The 24,352-nt window shown below is 56.5% G+C and overlaps 10 protein-coding genes and 1 non-coding gene across 11 annotated transcripts; 4 read left to right on the plus strand and 7 right to left on the minus strand.

Annotated features, from left to right (window-relative positions):
- Positions 1-1,298: 1,298 nt before the first annotated feature.
- A1Q1_01137 (uncharacterized protein) lies at positions 1,299-2,288 on the plus strand (the record flags this gene model as incomplete). The annotated part of the gene is made up of 1 exon (XM_014325412.1): positions 1,299-2,288. The coding sequence occupies one exon, from the start codon at positions 1,299-1,301 to the stop codon at positions 2,286-2,288; it is 990 nt and encodes a 329-aa protein (XP_014180887.1).
- A 268-nt stretch (positions 2,289-2,556) lies between these two features.
- On the plus strand, positions 2,557-4,744 carry A1Q1_01138 (uncharacterized protein; the record flags this gene model as incomplete). Its single annotated transcript, XM_014325413.1, has 2 exons — positions 2,557-3,476; positions 3,529-4,744. The coding sequence occupies 2 exons, from the start codon at positions 2,557-2,559 to the stop codon at positions 4,742-4,744; spliced, it is 2,136 nt and encodes a 711-aa protein (XP_014180888.1).
- Positions 4,745-4,951: 207 nt separating this feature from the next.
- Positions 4,952-6,030, plus strand: A1Q1_01139 (uncharacterized protein; the record flags this gene model as incomplete). Its single annotated transcript, XM_014325414.1, has 2 exons — positions 4,952-5,389; positions 5,452-6,030. The coding sequence occupies 2 exons, from the start codon at positions 4,952-4,954 to the stop codon at positions 6,028-6,030; spliced, it is 1,017 nt and encodes a 338-aa protein (XP_014180889.1).
- A 322-nt stretch (positions 6,031-6,352) lies between these two features.
- On the plus strand, positions 6,353-7,435 carry A1Q1_01140 (uncharacterized protein; the record flags this gene model as incomplete). The annotated part of the gene is made up of 1 exon (XM_014325415.1): positions 6,353-7,435. One exon carries the CDS (start codon positions 6,353-6,355, stop codon positions 7,433-7,435), a length of 1,083 nt encoding a protein of 360 aa, XP_014180890.1.
- A 1,212-nt stretch (positions 7,436-8,647) lies between these two features.
- A1Q1_01141 (uncharacterized protein) lies at positions 8,648-9,730 on the minus strand (the record flags this gene model as incomplete). The annotated part of the gene is made up of 2 exons (XM_014325416.1): positions 8,648-9,409; positions 9,479-9,730. The coding sequence occupies 2 exons, from the start codon at positions 9,728-9,730 to the stop codon at positions 8,648-8,650; spliced, it is 1,014 nt and encodes a 337-aa protein (XP_014180891.1).
- Positions 9,731-10,177: 447 nt separating this feature from the next.
- On the minus strand, positions 10,178-11,348 carry A1Q1_01142 (uncharacterized protein; the record flags this gene model as incomplete). The annotated part of the gene is made up of 2 exons (XM_014325417.1): positions 10,178-11,265; positions 11,303-11,348. The coding sequence occupies 2 exons, from the start codon at positions 11,346-11,348 to the stop codon at positions 10,178-10,180; spliced, it is 1,134 nt and encodes a 377-aa protein (XP_014180892.1).
- A 1,153-nt stretch (positions 11,349-12,501) lies between these two features.
- Positions 12,502-13,437, minus strand: A1Q1_01143 (2,4-dienoyl-CoA reductase (NADPH); the record flags this gene model as incomplete). Its single annotated transcript, XM_014325418.1, has 1 exon — positions 12,502-13,437. The coding sequence occupies one exon, from the start codon at positions 13,435-13,437 to the stop codon at positions 12,502-12,504; it is 936 nt and encodes a 311-aa protein (XP_014180893.1).
- Positions 13,438-13,618: 181 nt separating this feature from the next.
- On the minus strand, positions 13,619-15,392 carry A1Q1_01144 (sterol esterase precursor; the record flags this gene model as incomplete). The annotated part of the gene is made up of 2 exons (XM_014325419.1): positions 13,619-14,804; positions 14,857-15,392. The coding sequence occupies 2 exons, from the start codon at positions 15,390-15,392 to the stop codon at positions 13,619-13,621; spliced, it is 1,722 nt and encodes a 573-aa protein (XP_014180894.1).
- A 502-nt stretch (positions 15,393-15,894) lies between these two features.
- A1Q1_01145 (uncharacterized protein) lies at positions 15,895-16,914 on the minus strand (the record flags this gene model as incomplete). Its single annotated transcript, XM_014325420.1, has 1 exon — positions 15,895-16,914. The coding sequence occupies one exon, from the start codon at positions 16,912-16,914 to the stop codon at positions 15,895-15,897; it is 1,020 nt and encodes a 339-aa protein (XP_014180895.1).
- Positions 16,915-17,302: 388 nt separating this feature from the next.
- Positions 17,303-17,403, minus strand: A1Q1_t179. The gene has a single exon. It is a non-coding gene; the product is annotated as a tRNA-Pro (tRNA).
- Positions 17,404-18,514: 1,111 nt separating this feature from the next.
- A1Q1_01146 (uncharacterized protein) lies at positions 18,515-21,863 on the minus strand (the record flags this gene model as incomplete). The annotated part of the gene is made up of 3 exons (XM_014325421.1): positions 18,515-20,267; positions 20,314-20,673; positions 20,740-21,863. The coding sequence occupies 3 exons, from the start codon at positions 21,861-21,863 to the stop codon at positions 18,515-18,517; spliced, it is 3,237 nt and encodes a 1,078-aa protein (XP_014180896.1).
- Between the last annotated feature and the right edge of the window lie 2,489 nt (positions 21,864-24,352).

The following is a 24,352-nucleotide window of genomic DNA, read 5'->3' on the forward strand; positions in this document are numbered from 1 at the left end:
CAGTAGCATCCGACCAGCGTCATGCGAAAGAGGGGATGACGGTCAGCGCCAAGGGTCGCTTATCACGGCAGAGCCCACTGCCGCGGTAAGTGATAGTGTTCGAGTGTTCCGACGGGAAGACGTGTGTGCATGGGGAGCGCGTATCGAGCCTGCCAAGGAGCTGGAAGCTGTGAGGAGGGAGTGAAAAATTCACGAAAGTTGTTCGGTTCCAAGACCTCGGCTCCCCGCTGATCGACACAACCGCGAGATGATGTCAGCACCTCAGCAAATGGACCCTTGCTGATCTCCCGCTCTATTTGGTCCCATTTGGCCCATTTCGGTACATTTGCCCGCACCCCTCGTGAATGCCTCTGCACCAGCGCACGGCCACCACTCGACAGGTGGTTGTATCTGGGTTCCAGCCGATTCCAGCTGATGCGAACAGAACGAAGGAGGCATGGAAAGTGAAGGGAAGTATTTACGGAGAAACAAAGCATAGCGGAGGAAAGGGAGGCTGTTCGGGTCCGTTGGTGTGGCTGTCGGCGATCGCCGCTGGGTTTTCGGTCCATTTCTCGTGTCAGGTTGAGCAACGCCGTGCTCTGGTTGCTCTACTTCGAGGTGCCCTTGATCATCATTTGGGCAGGCCATAGCCACTCATCACAGTGATTACACCGCACAACGACAGCGACTGAATTCTGACAATTCTCTGAACTAACATGACAACTCTCCGCCGAGGATCTCGTTGCTGAAGACATGATGGTTTGCCGTCCATGGCAACACGTCTGTTCGCTTTAGGCTCTCCGAGTGCTCTGGTTCGTCCTCAATCTGCCGAAGCCCGCGACACACGCTCGGCTCGCTCGGTGCCCTTCGCCTTGCACACGAGCCGAACCCAAGGCGGAAAGATCAGGGACATCGATACAGGGTGCGGGCAAGTGGGACGGCCAATTCGGCAGGTGGAACGCCAGTTCCGTTTCGGACTCATTCTGAGCGTTCCAGCTCGTCGACACTTGGGACTCTGGTTCGCCAATGACCGAACTACTTGATGAATCCTCATCTACGCCAGCAAAGGAACAATGTTTGAGGAGTGACCGTGGGAGGGTGGAGGTCCGGTGGAGGTGGTCCACTCACCTCGAGCAGGAAGAGCGATCGACGACCGCCGATCGCTACGCCCAGCTGACTTTCCTCGCCACTTTTTGTTCCGTCTTCCTGCTCACTTCTCACTTAACCGGCTTCGTTATAGGGTTCTCGCCTCTCCTCCGCAACAGACCCTAAGACACAGTACCACTGTGACCTAGCCTTTCTGCCTCGGAATCTGCGTCATGGTTATGATCGATCATACCTTCTTCCCTCATATCATCGACGCCTTATGGGCACGTATGGATTTCGACTCCGTTCTCGCCGCTCGGACAACTTCAAAGGAGTGGCTACGGCGCGGGAACAAGAGGCTGCGTCGGCACATGCTTCTGCAACCGCCTGATCAGTACGACGAAAGCAGTAGTGACGATGTCTCGACAGTGATCAAGTACGGGTACATGGAAGACAACTACTATCTTACTTTCCTGCTGTTGAGCACCAAAGATACAACCTATGAGGCGTTCGACTCGCAGAACATCCGTCCCCGCCGCCTCAGCGAGACTGATATCGACACACTGCGGCATCCGCCAGCTCCCGGGACACTCTGCGAGGTGCTCCAGGATGTCGAAGTCTTGGATGTCCGGTTCTCACCCGAGCTCTATCAATCCTTCGTGAGCTACGATGTGCTCCTGTGGCATGCTCAAAAGAGGGCCATCATCCGGGTCAATTTGATGCAGCACACGCCGGGCGTAGTCCCAGAGACCACCGTGGGGGGAATGGGCGGTACGCAGGTCTATTTCGTTCACCTTCAATCCTCCATCGACATCAGAGCGTTGGTGCCTGAGACTGTCATCCTCAATTTGAACTGCCAAGAGGATAGCCCGGGCTTCAGCTACCGCCACTCACGTCTCGAGGTTTCCCCGGGTGGTTTGGACAAATCCCGCGTGGTCCTCATCATCCAGAACGGCTTCCCATCGAGGTACTTCAGGGACGAACATGTGATGTTCCTTTGGTCCTGGACGAGGATAGATTGCCGCACCGTGGACGTCACCGTCGTGGCTTCTGAAGACCTCTATGACACAGAAGCGGACCTCAGGATCTTCAAGCAGCGCATTTGCCAACAGGTGCTTGGAACACGAGGCCGAACCTCAATCGCCCCTCCGCGCATCCTGACGCCCGCTGAGTACAAAGCCGAAGTTGGCGCGGAGAAGTACAAGATCTACACTGAATGGTAGGGGATCGCTCAGTCCCGTATCACTTGGCTATGCAGTTTGTGTGCAACTGTGAGTGCGGGACAAAGTGGATAGCGGAATGTGGTGATTCAGCTGTCCATTGGTCAGGTGTTTAAGACGAAGGCACTCATTGTTCGTTTCAGCCGCAATCAGAAACTCTTGCAACGCCATTACCGCAACTGCTCATTGTCACGCTGCGGACGATTGCTGCAACAATAGTCTCTCGCTGCACGTTGCTTGATCATGCTCTTCTTATCAACTCACCCTTAGCATGGTCACTACTATTGACGCTGCAGCCTTCCCTCACATTATCGACGAGATATGGGGTTGCTTCGACATCGAGACGACTTTGCTGGCTCGGCAGGTTTGCTCGACCTGGCGCGAAAAAGCGGCCCGTCGTCTTCTCCACCACGCTGAAGTCTTCTGTGTCGGTACCAGCAGTCCCTGCTTTCTTAACTCCAAGGTCGCAGATGGCACGGGGCTCACTCCTCTTGCACGCCGACAACTACGACGATTGTCGACCACCATCGCTACCGCCGATTCACTGCGGCACGTGCGAGTCCTAGACGTAGACCTATGGTGCACTCTCCGACGAGCATCTACCGCCTATCAACAGCTACTCCAAGAATTGCATCCCCGCACAGTCTTCCGTACCCTCATCGACAAAGACTACAAGGGCGAGGACATTGACGCGGCGGGTACAACACAGGTGTACTTCCTCCGCTCGTGGTGTGCACCTCGACTCCGACCGGTTGGGGCAGAGACACTCGTGCTGAACTTTCCCTTCGGTTCTCGACTGTTCTCCCCACTCTTGCAGTGTTGTGAGCTCTGGACTCTTCTCCACCCAAGCTGGGGCCGTAGGCGGACGCTGGTCTGTGTTTTCCAGCCTCCCCAAGATCCCTACGGCCTTGGGGAGGGAGCCACCGACCGGCTGCATCACGCTCTTGGACTTGGAGTCGGGGCACAGGCAGTCAAGCCGGACGTCACGATCTGCATCGTCGGCATGGAATGCTACTTCGAACGCCCGGAAGACTACTGCACCTGGGTGTCTTGCTTCTACGCCCGGCTTCGACACCCTGACAATGACCAGGGGGAGACCGAACTCACGGAGACGCCACCACCGCTCGTCTATCCACTACGACGAGAGGGGCTGAGAAGGTCTGCAGAGGTTCAACTCTTGACGTGTTCTGAGTACGAGGAGAGGGTTGGAAAGGAGATGTTCCGGATCCATACCGTCTGGTAGCCCGGCTGCTCCGTCGCTTGCAACCTGGGCGCACACTCACTGGCGCGTTGTCGCACAGCGCCCGGGGCACGCAGATCCCCCTATCGACTTGACCACACCCTATGTGAACTCCAGTTCCCATCATCTTGCCATCTCTCGCACGGCCACCGCCATGATCACCATCGACCACTATGCCTACCCCCACATCATCGACACGATCTGGTCCTGCATGGCCTTCGCCGACCTCCTTGTCGCCCGCCTCGCATGCTCCGAGTGGCGCCAGAGAGCCAGCCGCCGCCTCCAGCGTCACATGGAAGTACGACCGCACAGGGAGGGTCTCCTGCTCTGTACCAAGGACTTCAGGGAGGCGACTCAGACTCTGAAGCTGCCCCGCTACTACGTCACCCGCCACATGCTGGCTCGCACGCGGCCGCTTCACCCTCTCGCCGTGGCTTCTGAGCCGTGGCTTGCCGAACTATTTGCGAACATCAAAGTGCTCGACTTTGAGTGGAGACAGCTCTCTGGCATCGCCCAGCAGACGTTCCTCCTGCTTCAACAGCGGCTCGACCCGGAGACGATGGTGCGCGTCGATGCCCCCTACCAAGCTCCGCGTGTGTTGCCTCCCGTCGCCATCGCGGGCAGAACGCAAGTCTACTGGCTCGATATCGGAAGTCGCCAGGGTCTTTGTACGATGAACACGGACAAGGTTGTCATCAATCTGACCTGCTATACGAACGCTCGCTCACCGATGTGTCATGGGCACGAGTTCACGATCTGGGATCTCCTGAACCCCGACGATCTGGATGACGCAGAACTCGTAATTGCGTTCTCGCACGACGCATATGTGCGAATGTATCTCCCGGGCACCCTCGTTTTCACTCATGTCTACGCCCAGAATCTGTTAACCTGGCTCGACACATGCTGGTATGATCGGAAGGTCTCAATCGTCGGTGCCGACTACCTGTGGGATGAACAGTGGCAGCGCGACATGTTTTGTGAGCGGTTAGAAGAACAGCTCGCTGAAAGGAAGAAGCAGCTGGCAGCTGAGCAGGGAGATGACGCGACGCCGTTGACGAAGGAAGGGTCTCTACGCTTCTTCACCTATTCAGAGTATCAAAACGAAGCGGGAAATGAAGCCTACTGGCTCCATACCCTTTGGGACTCGTCTCACCTAGGCCCCTACACTCCTGACATCATGGACAATGACGAGACAGTGAAGCTGTTGCAGCGGCGATAAGTTTTACCAGATATGCATGCATGTTATCCCATCTTTCAGGGCCATCTTTCACCCCATCCTCTCGCCCGCAATGGCCCCAGAAGCACAACGTTGCGATCATGGCGATCACACAACGGAGGCTGAATTCGCCAAAGGACCAAACAGCACCTTGGCCCATCATTCTTCTTCTTCCTTCAGCCCATCCACGACCAGTTCAAGCCCACTAGCATGGTCACCATCGACTACGAATCGTTTCCGCACATCATCGACCTCATATGGTCGCACCTCGACGTCGAGGGCCTTCTCGCTGTTCGCCACTCGTCCTCCTCGTGGCGCACCAGGGCCAACAAGATTCTGCAACGTCACATGACGCTTGAAGTGCTCTTTGGGAAGAAGGAGTTTGCGCTCAAACTCAGCCTCAAGCACGAAGAGGGTCATGCTTCCACTACCGGCAGCTTGTCCCACGTCCGCCTCCCACATTACTACGTGGACTACAGCATGGCAGACATCAAGGACGAAGATCTAGGGCGTTTGCCATCCGGAGTCGCCGGGGACATCCTTTCTGGAGCCCTGCACAATCTGGCAGTTCTCGACGTCATCTATCACGAGAACGACATCGAAAAGTGGCTTCCCGAGATGCTGAAGCTGTTCGGACCGGACACCGTGGTGCGCGGCGTGATTCCCAGGAGTGGCGAGAGGCGCCTTTCGATCTTCTGTGGCGTACGCAGGTGTACTTCCTGAACATGGGCAACATGCTGCAGCTCGAATTCATGGAAGCGCCCGACACACTTGTGCTAAACCTCGACTGCGTTGGACCCAAAGCAAGCCCTCTTGAGCTCCAGTTCCAGCGCCTCCTCGACCCTGGGGACGTCGCTGGCACCGACATCACGTTCATCCTCGACCACGGAGCGCTCGAAGGCAACCGTCCCAATGCAGTGTGGGTTGAGAACTTGGAGATGACTCTTGCTCCTATTTGGACGGTGGCGACAGTCACTTTGGTTGGGCTGGAACGCTTCTTCCGCAAGGCCTGGGTGTTCGACATCTTCAAACAGGACTCTTACGCCACCGCAGCAAACACGTTCGCGTACATGGGGGAGGTGTACAACCCCACCGCCGAAGCTGATATGCTGAAGAGGTTCGCCGTCGCTGTCAAGCACAAGGAGCTTAGGAAGTGTGGAGCAGTACGCCTTCTTACTCATGAAGAGTATGAGGCAGTGCTCGGCCACGATAAGTACATGATCTACACTAGCTACGAGCAGCAGAGCCAGATCTCTCCCGTGGAGCACCCCCAGTCTGGGTCAGCGTAGCTCAAGCCTATGCATGCATCATTGTGCAAAGTATGACTCACACTGTGTGGTAGTCTTAGCAGTCGTAGTCGATAGGGGAGATGTGCTCGAAGGCAGGTGATCGATGTGATGCGTCAAAAGTCCATTGGCCGCTGCGCGAATCGAACGCGTGCTCAGATTTAGGAAGTTGGTGAACTGTGCCCAAGCCCGAGGCACACCATGGCACGCAGGCGGCCCAGAGACTCAGAGGGTGCAGCGACTCAGACGACGTGTCGACGCCCAGTCGTACGGACCTGTTCGTCTCCTGCGTCCTTTCTTCCACTCCCTCACCCAGCTACTTGTTATGTCCGCCATCAACCACAGCACCTTCCCTCTCATGTTTGATGCCGTTTGGGACGCCATGGACACGGCCACCGTCCTGGCCTGCCGAAACGTGGACTCTCGGTGGCGCAAGCGCGCTGACCAACGCCTCCAACAACACATGATGCTTCTCCCCGCCATATCGCGCGCCGACGCCGACCCCAGCAACCTTGCGTATACGGCACACCTGCCTGCCACCCTCTGTTCTCGAGACGCTCCGCATATTGCCAGCCTGAGATGCGAACTTCCACCCCCCGACGCGCCGATAGCAGTCTTGAAGAACACCATGCTGTCCATCAAACCCACCTTCAGCAACTTGCGAGTGCTGGACGTAGACTGCTCTGGCGAACTGCACGGCGCCGCGAGCCTCATAGGGCCGCTATTCGTCGCCACCTGCCCTCACGCCATATTCCGTGCATTTGTTCCGACTGAATCCCTCGGCCAGGTTGTTGGTGTCGGCCGTGAGCAAGTGTTTTTCATGGACTTGGAACGTCCTGCCAAGATTATCACCTACAAGCCCAACCCCGTCATTCTGAACTTGCGCTGCGACGCTGAGGAGAACAGCCCCTTCCAGTTCGTCCAGTCTATGGGAGGGGCGGATCTGTGGCATGTCTTGGATCATCAGCTGATGTATAAACGCCACGCTGTCTGCATCTGCGGTTTCCTCTTCACAATCGCCAACGTCGACCTGTCCTATCTGGACTCGCTATCTGTCTGGCTGGGCTGCTCAAGCCTGCCCACCCATGCCGCCCTGACTTTCGAAACGCAGATCACGCTCGTCGGCTTTGAGCGTCTGTTCACAGAAGAGCGAGATTACAGACTCTTCAAGCACTACGTCAAGTGCCGGTACAGCGGGCCGCTAGGCGCCCCAGGCGCTCTCGATCTAGGCGGGCGTGGGGCCGGTGAGCAGTTCATGGGCCCTGTGGATCCAGCAGACGTCAGAAGTCCGGTCCTGGCGGATTGGACTGTATCCCCTTTGAGGCGACTTCTGGTCCGCGTACTGACTCGCCAGGAGTACGAGGACGAGGTGGGCTCCGAGAAGTTCACACTATACACCGTGTGGTGACTAGGAGTCTCGTCTAGTTGGATTGAGTTTCTTTGTGTTCCCGGGGAGGAAGTGATAGCAATGGGCCGTTACGGCTAGCCGTTTCAGCAAAGTGAACCATTGAGAGGTAACGGAAATGTCTTGAAAATTGCACGCCAGAGATAGTTGCATCCTGCAGCTCAGTTTTATGTATGCCGTAGAAAACGTCTCCGTGTGTTCTTGATGTGGGCAACTTGACTAGGGCGACACTCGCAGGAATCGAACGAGGACCTGATGTCGTGAGGTTGCGGTATCGACGGTGTCCGGCAGGGACATCTAAAGCGCCGAAAGTGCGGTCGAGTGATCGGGAATCGAACGCGCGCTCGTGAAGAGTGGCGGGAACACCAGGCGCAAGAGACTTGAGAGCGACAATGACTCAACCGCGGCCGGCCTCTTCCGACATTCTCCAAGCTGCGACTGGGACCAACGGCGCCCCATGGAACGCGCATCATCAGACTATCCATTGTGTTGTTCTTTCACGCCAGCTACGGCTCTCCTCGGGACAACGCACGCAACGATGCCTTTCAGGACCACTGCATGCAGTTATTTCCTCATTTATTCAGAAAACCGCCACAGTCGCCGAAGATACCGTGCGTTTGCTCCTGAAGCCGATACGCACGGCCGAGGGAGGCTTAATGTCCTGAAGCTCCATGACACCTATCTGTTAAGACTGTGTAAGCAGACTGCACGCCTCCTCCCCAACACGTTGTAGGTGCGAAGGCTGGAGAACGGCTGCAGAGAAGTTCAAGTGCAAGAGGAGCTGTGAGTGAACGGGGAGCTGCGGATGGTTGAGGAGCTGACCATCTGCTCGTCAGCCTCACTTTGTGCAGGCGCATGGACGAGACACACAATGATCGAGACACCTACCACGAGGGCGGGATCGTTTACAAACTCCATTCAGCTTACGGAACATTGCAGACGAAGCTATGTTGAAAGCGGTGAGCGACCGAGGAGTGATGAGACAGAGATGGACAGCCAGGGTGGAGGGCGCGATCTGAGCGGGAAGAGGTGACTTGCTTCCGTGCTGGATTGGCCACCCAGGGACAATGGCCTGACCCCTCCCGGATGCCTTGAGCAAACGGTGCATCTGGCATGTGACGTTTAAAAACAACATGCATGTCTCCACTGATGAGGTTACAGCGACTCTCTCACCTCATCTTTGACCCAGGGGCAAGGTGCCCAAGGAGGAACTGATTAGAGCTTCGTGTGCAACCGGTACGTCTCGAAGCCGACACGACGTTGATACTCCTTTCGCGACAAGAACTCGACCCTGTTGTCAGGTGGCAAGTGCATGAAGAACTCCGTTATGAAGCGCTCGAGATCTTCCTTCGGCCTGAAGAAGTCATTCAGACCGACCAGGATGGTTGAGAGATCCTTTGCGGGCTCGAACCAGGAGTCCAAATAACGGCTGAGCCACAGAGCGTAATCTTCCACCTCTCCTGGGAAGTCCAGAGCCCTGTCGCTGTCCAACGGGGGATGCGGCCGATTATGCTTGAAGATGATGACGAGGGACTCTGGCTGGTCGGGTTCCATTGACAGGAGAGGCTCGTCCCGATCTTCAAAATGACCCTCTCCAAAGCTTCCACAGATTGGGCTAAGAGCCGGTGAGCCGCAGTCGAGGTTGACTACGACGACTCGGGCGCCTATAGTCCGGACGCAAGGAACAGGGTGCTTCAGAAACAAAACCTGAGTTTCTCCTTCCGTCTCGATGTAGGAGTCACCAATCTGGGACCTAGCGTTGTACCGAGTGGTAATGGCATTTCGGCCATAAAGTTCGAGGCAGGCGACGAGGTCATTGACGGAGTTGTGATGCTCGCTCAGCCTCTCCCGATGATCGAGGATCTGAATGTTATTGTACAGCTCCTGCACATGACTCGGGGTCTCCTTCACGAGCTGTTGGAATTTACATTTGTTGAGATCCCTTTCGATACGGACGTCCTCCCAGGCCTTAGTCAGCTGATTTTGGACGTCAAAGCTGAGAAAGTATTATGGAAAACGTTGGTTGGGAAAAGCGGAACTTTTGACATTGAGCATGATGCCGTCCTGCTTGTTGACAGCAGTCAAGTGCCGCTGGAGAACTGCGTTGGCTTTGATCCTCCACCCCGAGCAAACTCTGCTGGCGACTGCATTGCCGAGAATGTCGAGGTTGGCCAGGATGTTGTCAATGATGTGCGGAAATGCCAGGTGGTCGATGATAACGGTCGACAACGGCTTCGAGGTCTGCTGGGAAGAGGCGTAGATGGACTCAAAAGACGTGTCGCTGGTGGAAGGTGTCATTGTGATGGGGGTTGAAGCCGGCTCGCCTGCTGCTTGTCAATCGCCGTCAGGTTGAGAACAAAGGAAAGGCACTGACCTTCGCCCCTCGCTCCTTTCTTCATAGACGTCGCAGGTGATTTCCGTCAACGAGAGTGTCAAGAGAGAAGATGATGCACAGTCAGCTTTTTGTGTGTCGTTTGTGGGACGGTGTAAGGCTGAGCGAGCTGGGTTGCTTGCTTCCGTCACCTCCAATACTGCAACTCAGGCACGTGCAGGCAAAGCGACCTTGCGCTTGGGCGTGCACACTGCAGTCTCTCCTGACGCTGTACTTTGCTGCAACCGAGAAGCATACAATCTCTCTACACTCGCGACACTGCAAATCACTTGCATCTACGGGCCGAGCTGTGCGAAACTCTCAACCCGCTCTCCACAGCACGAGGCCGACGTGGAACTGCAGCTTCCATCAAGCTAAAACTTCGTGTGCAAGCGGTACGTCTCAGAACCAACGCGGCGCCAGTATTGCTTGCGGGTCAGGAACTCCACATTGTGACCGGAAGGAAGATTGTCGAAGAACTCTTGCTTGAATGCCCTGTAGTCCTCCTCGACACTGAAGAACTTGCTCAAGCCGACAAGGGTGATAGGGTGATCGAGAGTGGGACGAAACCACTGATACAAGTAGCGCTTGAGCCAATGGGCACACTGTTGGGAAGCCGGGCTTCCAAGTTTGCCGTGGGGTTGGTCATGCTCAAACAAAACAACGAGAGGCATGGGATCTGGAAATTCGAAGAACAACAGGGGCATTCCTGGTGGACAGCCCTGCTCGTGGCCCGGTCCGCGCTCTCCCATGAGTGGGCTCAGTGTCGGTAAGCCACAGTCGAGATTGACCACTACCGTATTGGCGATGACTGGCTGCACGCGAGACACTGGGTGCTTGAGAAAGACGACCTGGGTGTCTGCGGCGGTCTCCTCCAAAAACTCAGGTCCAAGTCTCAGCCTTGCGTCGTATCGGGCGGTAACGTGGTTCCGCTTGGAAAGCACAAAGGCGATGGAGAGTTCATAGGCGTCTTCATGTTTGATGGCAGGCGGCCCCATGTAGTCCACGATCTCGACGTTCTTGAACAGCTCCTGCATTCCGGGAGTGCAGTCCTTGATGAGATGGTCGATATGCTTGTTTCCGTTCATATCATCGGGGCTCCAGGCTTCCTGAAACTCGACCAACAGCTCTGCGCACATGAAGTATCGGGGATATGGCCACGCCGGATGATCGTAGCTTTTGGGTTGATACACCACCCCGTCCTGGTGCTTCGAGGCGATCACGTGGCGCTGAAGGACCTTGTTTGCCCTCCTCCTCCAGTATGAACATACCTTGCTTGCAATGGCGTAGCCGGGCATGTCGAGGCAGCTGAAGATGTTGTCGATAATGTGGGGGAAGGCAAGGTGATCGATGGTAGCGGATGACTTGCTCTCGGGTACCGCCGACGGGCTCTTAGCAGCTGCGCGGGTGGCGCTACGCGTCAAAGGACCCGGTCTCGCGTGGACGAGAGGTTGTGTTTCCCCTGAATTAGTGAGCAATCGTATGAGCGACAAACTCACCTTCGCCGCTACTTGGCTTTGACGCCTGGGGCTGTACTTTGAGCATTGCGGTCAATGGTAGAATGATGCAGAAAAAGAGAACGCGAGAACGATGCTGGGACGTGGAACGCCAGCGGAGTGCATTGACACGGATGGCGATGCAGGTTGCTTCCGATGTCGTCGCTGGTGAGGGCGCATCAAGGTCAGGCGGGGTTGAAGAATGATTGGCGAATTCAATCATCACTTCGGTACAGAGGCACGCTTTTCACAAGTTCAAGTTTCCTTGAGCGCGTCTCTACCCCGACATCCTTAGACTTTCGGTAGAGCACGTCAGCTCTTCTTCAGCATGCGGCGAGGATCATTCTGCATGCTAGAAATGCCAGAGTGACTATGTGTCTTGAGTGGACACACCGCGTGGTTCGAACGGCGCCAAGGGAGCAGCGATTGGTGATCATCGAGGAAGCGGCTGTGCGTTATATATAGCATGAACTGCCTGTGAATGGCAAGGCATTCTCTAGCAACCTCAAGACTATCAAAACTTGCACTCAGCTTTCGCGCGAAGGCTCTACGTGGTCTGATGGCCTATGGACAGACTGAATCGACCGACATCGGTACATCGGTATCATCGGTGTCATCGGCTACCAAAGCGGCCCTGGCTAGAACCGGCTTCTCGCTGTTCGACAACCTCGTCCGACAGTGTCGTTGGGAGGGGACCCTGTTGCCGCCATTGGACTCTTTGTCTACATGTCCACTCTGCTCCACTGTTCCACTATTCCACTGTCCCACCTATCCTTCCCACTTATCTCTATCTAACCTCTTATGACAGATGCGACCAAGCACCGGTTCGGATATCCGTCGATGTTCCTTATATGGAGATTTGACACAGGATGCCAAGAGATCAACGGGGCATTGGTTTGGACTTGGAGTGACCCTGGAGGTTAGGGGGCAGACTTCTAGCTTTCGTACTCCGTGGTACATCGACAAGGCCCTAAGGCCCTAAGATGCTTCACCTGATGTCACCACCCAGGAAACTGGTCGTGCAAGACCTTAGTCGGAACTCCTTGTGTGCTTTCATGCATAGGGGCGTCTTTGCTGCACGCCTCCACTACCCGGGTCCATCGTACCCCTCCACCATACGTTTCCACCATACGACACAACATGTGCATACGGCAAAGAGCTACACCAGCCACCTCCACTACATGCATCCACCACGCAGCTGTCTACAACTTTGAGAGGCTGTCCATGCGCTCCTTGCTTCCTGGCACGAACGGTAAGCTGGCGCTGAAGCCCCCATCCACGACGAGCGCATGCCCGTTGACATAGCTGCTCTCGTCGCTCGCAAGCCACAGCGCCGCCTGTCCAATTTCCTCCGGCAATCCGTGCCTCCTGGCGGGGTTCAGGGCTCCAATGTTCTTTCCATCACTGAGCTTAAAGATGCCGGCCGTCATGTCCGTGCGGATAACGCCAGGGCAGATACAGTTCACCCTGACGCCGGAGCCGGCGAGCTCGGAGGCGCCGTTGCGCGTCATACTGATCACGGCTGCTTTGCTTGCCGAGTACGCCAGCGGGCCACTAGCACCGAGACCGGCAACAGAGGCTGTTGCGATGATCGATCCGCCTGAAAGTGGCTTGGAAGCCGATGTCTTCTCCATGGCGGGTGCGGCGTACTTCAGAGCCAGGAACACGGACAGGGCGTTGATACGCATGACCTCTGCGTACTCGTCGGCGGGCACGTCCCGGGCAGTGCGGGCGGAAGTGAGCAGGTCCTCGAGAGGACCGCTGGAATTCTTCGGCTTGAGGTGTGAGATGCCCGCGTTCGCGTAGAAGATGTCGAGGCGGCCGGTGTCCGATAGAGCGCGCGCAACGGCGGCCTTGGTCACAGAGTCGCTGGCGGCGTCACCCTGGATGGCAACAACCCTGGTGCCTGGGAAGGTGGACTGGAGGGCAGTCGCGAAGGTGACTACGGCTGGAGAAAGGTCGACGAGGTACAGCGCCGCAACGCCTTCACGAGCGTACAGGCGTGCCGCCTGGGCACCGATGCCTGCCGCAGGACCTACGCCAGTCACAATGGCGACTTTGCCAGAGAGGCGCCCGGTGCCCGCTGTTACTGCCGAGCGAGCCTTGATAACGTCGAGGTACTTCAGGGGATCAGTCATGTCTCCTGCACAGTGTAGAAGAGATGGAGTCGAGAATGTGCATGCAGATCGAGTATGCTTAAGTGCATGCAAGCGCTGACGAGACTAACTTTGCGGTTACATCTTTTACCGGCCGTGCACACTAGTGTCTCACCAACGGCCATCTCCGTGTTGGTACCATTATCCATAGATGCATTCCTGACTACTGAAGCAGGTAGTCAATGTTCTTCTTGATGACCTCATACGACTCCTGACGGAAGTCATCCTTGACCTGCTTGAAGAACAGCTTGTAGAAGTTGTTGTTGATGCGGCTGCCGCTCTCCCACTTCGGCCAGTTGTCAGGCACGTCAGAGCTGCCGCTGCCGTCTCCACCGCTGGCGTCGTTTGGGTCGAGGTTGTAGACAAAGTTGGCGTAGTACTTGCGAATGTTGGATTGGGCGTAGTCGGGCAGCAGGCCAAAGAAGACCTGTACCAGGTCCGTGCCGTGCGTCGTGCCAAAGAAGGGGAGACCATATCCGTAGCTTGCGGTGTACGACCATGCCGGGACCTCGGGAAAGTTCATGGCATGAGTTTCCAGGACAACGCGGCGGGTCATGGTGAAGAGGAAGTCTCCGAGGAGAGCCGCGAAGCGTTTGAAACCGGGGTAGAGCTCATTAAAGATGCTGGTGCGGAATGGCGAGCCGGCGGTGATGCTCTCGGGGTAGGACTGCACGAGCTCGGCGACCTTGTCACGAGGGGCCTTGGGGAAGAAGACATCGTTGTAGTAGGAGGTCATAGAATCGGTCGAGCCAGAGATGTTTGCGTTGAACAAGGAGAAGAGAGTGCCCTCGTCCTCCTGGTGACCAATGATGAACGGCACCTGGGCGTACTTCTTCTCCTTCAGGAGCGATTGGGGGCTCTTCGTCATGAACTTGCCGTCGGGGCGGGGCATGAACGCCAACGAAAGAGAGGTGTAGGAGAACATGCCGCTAAACGACTTGGCAGCATTGCTGAACTGTTCGAAGGGGAGCTTGCGGAGACAGTCCAAGGTGTCTTGCGCACCACTGCATCCCGCCTTGCTAACCAGCTCGTCGTAGATTCTCTGTGGCTTCTCGCTGTCGATGGCCTCAGCAGGGAGGAGGGACCCTGAGTGCATGATGGCACCACGGAACAGCTTGCGACCCTTGTACCTGTTATCGCCATCAAAGGCGGCCATCTGGTTCCAGACCGACCACGAGCCAGCGCTTTCACCCCAGATGGTAACCTTGTCAGGGTTTCCTCCGAAAGCGCGGATGTTGTCCGCGACAAACTGGAGGCCCATGCGCTGGTCCAACGAACCCATGTTGGCCGAGCCAGCGGCTGCAATCTCCTTGCCGCCCAGGAAGCCCCAGGCTCCGACACGATAGTTTCTGAAGTCAGTCGACCATCACCTCTTCCACTTACACAGCAACAAAGATGTACGGTTTGCCGGCCGCAGCCGCCTCGGTGACCAGACCGGTGCCATCGTACATGGCATTGAAGCCGAGCTCGTAACCTCCGCCGTAAATCCAGAAGAGGACAGGAAGGTCATCACCCGCCTTGGTCCCCTTGGGCCGGACAATGTTGACGTTGAGACAATCTTCAGAGACCTTGAGAGCTTTCGTGAAGAAAGGCGATTCGGTTACAGTCGTGATAACTTGGTCGAGGAGGCCCGAGCTCGACACGTCTGTAATGAATTGAGGGCAGGCAGGAGCATTCCCTGTAGCATCGAAGTTTTCAAGCTTCTTTTCGAGACGAACTGCTTGCGTCAGGCGGCGCTCGCCGACTGGCGGCTCGGCGTAGGGGATGCCGTTGAAGTTCTCGGTGAAGAGCTCCTGCTTGCCAATGATGGTACCCGCCGGAGCATCGACGGTGACAGTGAGGGCGCGCTCCTTCAGATTGGAGCTGGCGAACGGAGCCGGGCTAGCAAGGGTGGCCCCAAGAAACCACGCGAAAAGGAGTGTGATGCTGGCCTTCATGGTTGGGTCAGCGTTTGGGGGGACAAACGAAGAGTCGCAAGTTGGTGGGCGAGGTCCAGTGAAGATCACCCTTCCATTGTTTTATGAATGTCGATGATGGCTTCTTTGCTGCTCAACTATTGATGGTCGAGTGGACTGCGCATTCGCACATACGCATATGTTCAAAGGCTGTACCACTCAAACCCCACCAACGGTGACCTAGCGTTGCCTCTAGCCGATTATGGCCATCGAACGTGTTATATCGTGCCAGCTGAATTGCTCTTGCAAGAGCTGTCTAAGTGTCCAATTCGAACTGAGCGTCTAGCTAAGCGCTCGGCAGGCGGCGTGGTTACCGACTGTGCAACGTGAGAATGACGACAGCCACAAGCGTCGAAGACGTGTTGTGCATTTTCGGGATTACTAACAATATCGAATTGCCACCGCACAGTCTGAAGATACAAACAGGGCCTTGTTGCGGGTCAACAAACAGGCTAACGAACACGATTTACAACAGGGTGGATATTCAAGGTATTTGGGTGTGCAGCCTGTAGGCTTCGCTCCCTACCACGGCCTCGTACTCCTGTCGGGTGATGATGTGAAGGTTGTGTCGGACAATTTCACAAGTTTCGGTCTCTTCCAAGTAACGAATCATATGTTCCCTTAAGGCGATACGATGTGGTTCGTGTTTGAAGACGTCTTCTAAACCAACAAGCCGGGTGGGAAACTGGAGCCAGACAGTTTGAAGACTGTCGCAGAGATAGTTCGCATACCATGGCAAGTCTTCGTCAGCGTCGAAGTAAGGTCTATTGCCGATGTCTTCCTGGAACTCATGCTTGAGAATGATGGTGACAGACTTCAACGTATGGATGCTCGGCAGCAGCTTGATGTCATGCCACAGATCGAGGTCGGGCCCCATGACGGTGAAGACTGGGCTGTACTCAGATGACGCAGAGACAAGGTTTAAGACGACATGTTCAGCTCCGTGCATCTCAACGCTAGGATAGTCGTCCCATCTCGCGTGGAGAACCTGTGTTTTGCCATAGGTGACGAGATCGCATCCCTCCTGCAGCCATAATCTGACCGTTTCAAGTTTGCCCCTTTGATGGAGCTGCTGAAGAAGGGAATAGCATAGGAAGGCATGCTCCTCTGACACGGGCGTTGCGATGTCGATAACCCGGATAGCGTCAAGAAGTGGTATGGTCGGGGGAGCTTCCGCAGGCCCGGATTCGCCAGTCCGTGCTGGAACGAAGAAGACGCCATATGAGTGGGGGACCGGTTGTTGAGGTTGTGTGCGGTCCACAGGCGTCATCTTAACGCCATCGGCTATCTGCGTAGCGGCTACACGGCGCAAAAGAACTCGGTGAGCCCGAAGATTCCAATCCCTGGAGACCATGCGAGTAGTGAGAGCACCGAAGCAGTCGATGCTTTGCCAAATGCCGTCGATAATGTGGGGGTAGTATTGATGGTCGATGGTAGCATTGTTGCTGACCCCAGCTGCCGAGGTAGGAGCAGCCTCGTCGTGGGGTTCGTCACCGATGACCATCGTCGTGGATGCTGAGCGGTGCTGAGTGGTGGGAGGTGGTGTTCGAGGGGAAGTGAGAAAGCTGGGAACGGACATGTCCCTTTGACACCCTTTCCGACGGTTGCGTGATGACCGACAGGCGTTATCGTGTGCAACCTGTTCATATCGGGGCGGAGGGCTTTGTATGTTGTGTGTGGCAGGATGTTGGCCTTGCCCCATCCCGTGACAACGCTGACTCTGCCGCCTGCACGGAAACAAAGACCAGCTAGGCCTCCCCAGGCACCATTTCGCGGCTGCCTCTCCCCTTCCCTCATTGCATGCACCTGTAGCCCCCTCAGAAGCCAAATGAACCGCCCTCGAAGCCAAAAAGCACATCAGCAAACGTCCAATTCGGCCACCTACAAAAATCGGCACCAACTGGGATTTGAACCCAGGACCACTTCCACTGGATGTTTCATCCGGATCGAAAAGAACCCGAAGGAAGTATGATAGCGACTACACCATTGATGCCTTTTTGGTTGTGCTTGAAAGTCCTGTGTCGAATCTCCATATAAGGGACACAGTTCCGCTGGAAATCCGGGTTTTATGGTATCGTTTGGTTGGGGAAAAGACAGACGGAGCAAGGGTGGAAAATTCAACTGACCCTGAGGGTAGCAAAGCAGCCTGTCGGACAGAGCCGTCTCTACAACCACATGATCACGTGATTCAACCAAGCTCGGTGTGCAACGCTTGTTGCCAGGGCGGGCAGATTGACAGTGACCCTCCACCTTCCCACGGCCACGCCTGGAAGCCAACCAGCTGGAATCCCACTGGCTCAAGCTGGCTTCCGCGCGGAGCATCCCCCGTCTGGTACGCGGAGCCCCAGAGAGGAGTAACAGAATGATCACGTCGGCGCCAAAAGTATGCGCATGAGACCTGCAACCGCACAGAGAGAGAACTGGCGGTCAACAGCGGTGCTCTGGGTGCCCTGGGAGTGACTGTAGCGTTGAGTATCCGTCTCGTCACCGACCAATCCACCATCAGTCATATCTCAACTCATTCTTCGCCATGCCTGCTCGCTCCTTGCCGTTGTCGGGCGCCCCTCGTATGCTCGAAGCGCCGCAGCCCCATCGCTCATGCATTGCGATCGACAATCGCCTCTTTATGGAACCGCACCCTCCGAAAGACTCACCCGACCATCTACTCCCTCACTCACCCCCAGGACTCTGTCAACTGCTGATGCGCTGCTTCTTCAGCCACACCGATCCCGTCTACGCGCCTGCTCCGCCTACAATCGTGGTCAAGCCTTCGGCTGTATTCGTCCCCACACATACATGCTGTGGCTCTCGAAGCCGCACTCCTGCTCATCGTTGACCACGTAGACGGTCTATGCTAAAACAACTCTTAGTCGAGTCGGGTAGGCTACCCACCAACATGGTTCCCACGGCCCTCTTCACTTGTCGTCACCGAGACCCATCCATTCTGACTGAACAGGCCCTCCCTCGCCCTTACTCTCGGCCGCTACATCTTGCGTTGCTCAGGCATCGTGTGCTGTAGCTCCCAAACTACTATGCATCGCTGATACAATTTCGCGCTTAAACTCACCCACGTGCTCAATTTGCTCGCCTTCTGATGCTCGCGCTTAGTGTCCAGCTACGCTCCTCCTACGCAGCCTCTTCTTCGGCCTCTCCGCAACCGCTCCGCCCTGACCGTCAACTTCGTCAACGCTCTTGTCCGGACTGTTCGTCGGCCGAATCGAACTAGACGCTGTTCCGACGGGCGCGTTTATGCTGTCTGACCGCCCAGCACCAGCACTGGGTTCCGCGGCCACCGCTTCCTTGCTGGGATCCGCCACGCGCTTCGCTCGCTGCTGCGTCCGCGTCCCTGGCGCGGCCTTGTTCGAGATCTTTGCGATCTTGCTGGGCCCAAAGGCAGGAGAGGAGGGCAGGCTGGCAGCTGCGGTTGAACCTGACGATGATGAGGAGAAGAGCTTGGCCTCGATCTTGAGGGGATTGCTGGCCGATACGAAGGACGCCCATGACCAGGTCTTGATCTTGGACGGCAGGTCGTGAAAGCTGACATTGCTAATCCTCCTCATCGTTCTGCTCTGTCGATTCGCCCTGGCACTCGTGACGCTCGGAATGCCTTGACCCGACTGATTGATACAGTCGTGCAGAGCGACGCGGTAAGGTCGGATAAAGGAGCAGTCGATTTTACTGCACTCGTACACGCCCGTGAGATCGATGGTCTTCGTGAGGTACTTCTTCAATGCACCCTGCTTGCTGAACGGTTCCAGGCGCTCCAGGGCGGGAAGGCCGGGAGAGCGCGACAGCGCCATGCCAATCGCATTCGCCATAATCCACTCCTTCGTGGAGCTCTTGTGCACTATGACGGGCGGAAGGTCGAGACGCTGCCACCCGGGGGGTAGAACCTCAGCCCAGCCCAGAGCAGCGATGTCGGTGGAGGCGCGACTGAGGCACTCGTGAGTGTCGATGCTGATTAGTTCCAGATCTTCACGGGAGCCTGCCAGTGCTGCAAGGCCCACATCGTCGCCGACCCAGTTGATCATGATCTCGTCGAGACGGTCTGCGACGTACTCCGCTGGTCGTTTCCCAGCCGCGAACGTGTCGTCGCCCCGATCGTTGCCGCCAAGGTCGCCGTCGCGCTCGCTGTCGCTCGCCGCGTCGTGCTCGTCGCCCGTTTGAACATCGCTCGCGGAAACATGTTCGCCGCCAGCAGCCGAGCCAGTGCCGCGGGCTGAGCACTTGTGCAGCACTCTTGTCGATCCGTGACGTCGCGAACCAGGAACGCTCTGTCCACAGTCGGGGCAGGTGACAATGCTGATGTCGTGAGGGATATACTCCGTCTCGACTGCGAGGGCGATCACAGCATCCTCGGGTGAGATGGCATTCTGCCACCCCTTCCCGGGGTTGGCCGCGCGCCACTCAGATAGCGCCTTGCCATCCTCCTCACACCCTTTGCCCACACGCCTAGCGGACAAGAGCTGCTGTCCCTCGTCAAGGCCCATAAGCCATGACCGCCATTCATCAAGCGAAAAGTTGTCAGGCCGACAAGGGTGGTGAGGATCGGGGTCGTGGCGAGCCAGCAAGTCGTTCTGCTCGGCGAGAAGTCGCTCGAACTGAGCGACGCGGCGAGGATCGTCGATGCCCTTGGTCGTCTTGCGTCCGAGCGCTTTCTCGCGTGCGGCGTTGGTCTTGGCGGCGACGGCCTTGGCCTGCTCCGATGTCATCCCAATGTTCGCTCCGCGCGCTCCTGCACTCCTCTTGCGCAGAGATAGAATTACGTGCTCTCGCTCCTGCACAATTTGTCGTAGGTTGATGAGCTCGGAGCGGATGTGCTGGGGCACAGCCTTCTCGCCAAAGATTACGCATGAGCTGGAATGACTCGAGGCTTTCTGGAAAGCCGAACTCAAGGATGAACTTGTAGTACGCTGCAACCCGCGCCTGGTGCGAAGCGTCCGCCGCGAGCTGGAGTCGCCAGCGATCCTGCGCAAACTCGGGGTCGTATTTGATCAACCCGCGGTGATAGTTGATGAGGACGATGGTATACTTGCCCTCCCCGAGCTTCGCAATGAACGCATCTCCGGCGCACTTGGACATCTGAACGGTGTGCTTCTTGTCGAATCCGGGCTCCGCAGGAGGTTGTTGGGAGATGGTGGCGTAGAAGTTGAAGGCGCCATCCTGGAGACTGATCACTGCGAAAGCGTCCTCCTTGAAGGCGGCCACAACTTCAGATGATTCTGCCCATACAACGACAGGCCAGCCCAGAATCGAAAGGAATCTACGAAGAAACCAGACACCCCACCACCACTAGTGGAGGGTGATGAAGGCGAAGAGGTCGGTAAACGGCGGCAGCAGATGGAGGCGGTCCTCCGTGGTCGCGGCGTAAGGATCGCTGCCGCTCTGGTACAACAACGCGGAGTTGGTGGCCTGGGGCCCTGGTCCAGCGAGTCGTTCTCGATACCCGAGTTCTGCGTGCCTTCCATAAAAGGCCTCTTCCGTGATGTCCTTGGAGATGGCCACCATAGGGACGCGGCGCTCAAAAGTGAAGCGCGGCGTGGCGGCAAGGACTTGGCTCTCGAGCGTGGCAGGGTTGATGCGTCGGGATGATGACTCTGGCCGACTGGCATACGAGTTGTACATACCCACAATGTGACGGCGAACGGCATCAGCCAGAGAGGAAGGAACAGGATCATGGGGGAGAAGGGTGCGTTCCTGCACATCAAAGATGTCGAGGCGGTACTCATGCCAGAAGCCACCCGCCGTCGAGTTGAAGCAGAGCGGGTATCTCAGCGTGATCAACGAATGCTCTTCCAGTTGGAGGCAACGGGCGGCTCGGTACTCGTAGACATCGATATCGACTGGCGGAACGTTCACCTTGTAGACCTTGACCTGCTTGACTTGCCAGAGCTTCACGAGGTTTGTAAAAAGCGAACCTGTGATCTTGAAGTCATCGGTCGCGCGTGAGCCTGGCGAGCCACTGACGCAGCACCCTGTGTAATACAGGTATGCTGGTCCAGGATGGCTCACGCGCGACTGAACCGTGTCGACGAGCGGCGCAAGACGTGGTTCAAGGGCCGGGTAGGCCTTCACAGCTCGGCGAAGACATCCCGCGAGGTTCTTGAAGTCCTCGAAAAAGATCTGCCGCTCGTACAGCTCGAATGTTTTCGCAGTCTTGGGAGCAACCTTGTCTAGCTCGTCGGGGGCAACGGAGCAGACATAGGTGGCGTACTCGGGGGGGAGGGGGCCGAAAGGGTCTTTGGCGATCTCGTACAGGAAGTTCTCGAGCTTCAAGAGGCGGGGAACGTCGTCGGCTTCGATGATTCGCTCCTCGCGCTGCTGTCGAACAGCGTTTACGACCCGCACGACGTCGTTCGAAGAGATTGCCGACTGACGGGCGATGTCGATGGCGCGGTAGCGGTCGCTCAGCTCCTTGAGAACCCTAGCTTGGACAGTGACAGAAAGCTTCATGATGCACGCTCAAGCTACACGCTCAGGAGGTCGTGGATGAATGGATGCCGGGATGAAGGGGGAAGGCGGCTGTACAGGGGTGGGCGAGGCAGGCGAGAGAGGTGGTGGTACAAGGTGGTGATGGAGGGAGAAGAAGATGTCGGGGGAGAGCTCGCGGAGGATCAGACCTGTCGGTCAGTGGTGCTAACAGGGAAGGACTCACGGGTAAAGACGTGAACTTGCGGAATGAAGACGAGGAAGACGATTGGTGTTGCGGTGACGACAAAGATGGAGGCAAGCGGCACGGGGGGCTACCTGGGCTACCAGTTAGTGGCGTTGACAGGACCAGACTCACGGAGGCAGGGGTAGCAGGATGATGTAGATGACGTTCTCGACCAGATGCTGGGGATTGTGTGATGGGGGAAGACGTTCCTCGCGTCCAGTTTTTTTTTTCTCGCGGGCCAGACGACGATCCGCAGCGCTGATCAGGCTGGGCATTTCGAGCCGGAGGCACAACACCACTGTACAGTGGTGTTCCGGGTCTAGTCACCCCTCCCTGCTGCCTCCACCCTCGACCTCGGGTCCTGCCCTCCCATGGCGTCCGACGTCAGCAACGATCGACGCAGCGCCGATCACTACTGTCATCCATCACATCTCGTCATTCCCACGGTGCACGCATTCATGCATGCTCCTTCCATTCGTCATGCATCCGCCATCAACCGCTCATGCGTGCGAGGCTGAGAACAGCCGGAGGGTCACAAGCCCACCTCAGGCGGACAGAACTTGTGATACTGCACGGAGTGCCTGCGCATGACCCTTACTACGAGCCCGGCATGCTCTGTTACGATCTTGTGCCTGCTGTCGCGCATCTAACTAAGCCATTCGGAGTGCCCGCCGCTTCCCTACTGGCTGTTGGCTTGCACATTGTCACACCTTGCTGTTGCGGCCCAGTCCAAGATGTGGGGACCATTCGCTTTGCACGCCACACTGTTTTGTTGCCGCCTCAAGGGCCAGTTTGACCGACAACCCTCTCCCTGTCAATTTACCGCATCACCTTAGCTCCATCAAAGCTCTGCACGTTCTTTGGAAGCCCTGTTCCGTTGGACACCATAACCGAAGCGTGCAAGGTTCTCCAGAGGGTAAGTGGTCAATTATATCCTGAGAAGGTTGGAAACGCAATTCTGCCACGAAAAGCAGGACGGCATGACAAGTGATCACCTCGATCGTCTGCACAAAGCTTGCTGAGTCGCTCCAAAGCGTCCAGGCAGGCTACAAGGAGGGGTTCACTAGTAAATACACGAATAATAAAAACGAGAAGTGCCACCGTCGGCGTCGGTCGAACATCACGGTCTTCGTCGTACGGCCGAAGTAGATCATGCGTGATGTTCCACACACGCCCACGACCAAAAATGTCCATACCTGGCATGCCGCACACGTCCGCCACGCGCAGCTGCTTATAGCAGAGCTCGACTTCAGCAATGCCGGACGAAGAACGCTCCCTGGACCACTGTCACATAAGTGACTGTCGTGCCATTAGATCCTAATCGCCCACTCGTGAACGTTACAATCGCACTGCTTTCGATAAAAGGGTGATACTCCGCGTTGATCTCTTGACCATCCTGTGAGAAGTCACAGATAAGGAACATCCTCGGGAACCCGAAACCGTGCTTGGTCACATCTGTCATAAAGTATTGAACTAGGGGCAACGGTCAAGTCGAACGCCGTCGAACCAGGACGTTTCGTGGTAAAGCATATTCGGCCCCTTGCACTCATGGACACCTGAGGTCTCGAATCGCTCTACTACGCTATAGTCAGTCTTGACTAAACCGAGGTTTGAGCTGAAAGGACTGATGTCGTGTATATGCTCCGTTCCAAAGTATGAGACTGCATGCATCGATAGCAAGGGAGCTGGACAAGCTTGAAATCATTCGACTGTCCACATTTTGTATGGTGCCTGACGCTGCCTCACCAAACAGGGCCCTCACATGGGGAGTCGAACGAATGCAGTCTTCTGTGACACCCCCCTTCCATGATCAATAAGCATGTGACAGCCTTGATACTGTGCTGGTAGACAGCTCATACACAACTTGGCATGGGTGTCAAGTCTCAGCAGCTCAGCTGATGCAGAAGCGGAGCAACTCAGTACAGAAAATGTACGAAATTCGCATGTTGGCTTCCGTTCGACTTAACCGTTGCCCCTAGTTTAAATAGAGATAAGTGGGGGAGGGTATAGGTGGGACAGTGGAATAGTGGAACAGTGGAGTAAAGTGGACATGCAGACCAGAGTCCAATGGCGGCAACAGGGTCCCCTCCCAACGACGCTGTCGGTCGAAGCTGACGCCCGCTTACGCAGTTTACGTGATTGCACACTTCTGGCCGCGCCGCTATCGAAAACACCCTGACCACTACTGAAAACGACCGTTGCCCTCCACCTTCACGGTCTGTCAGCTCGGAGCCGTCGCACTGCATCGCACCATCGTTCATGCTCCGCCCTTGTGTGCTCGTGGAGC

This window comes from Trichosporon asahii (genome assembly GCF_000293215.1).
Source record: "Trichosporon asahii var. asahii CBS 2479 unplaced genomic scaffold scaffold00048, whole genome shotgun sequence".
NCBI classification, from domain to species: Eukaryota; Fungi; Basidiomycota; class Tremellomycetes; order Trichosporonales; family Trichosporonaceae; genus Trichosporon; species Trichosporon asahii.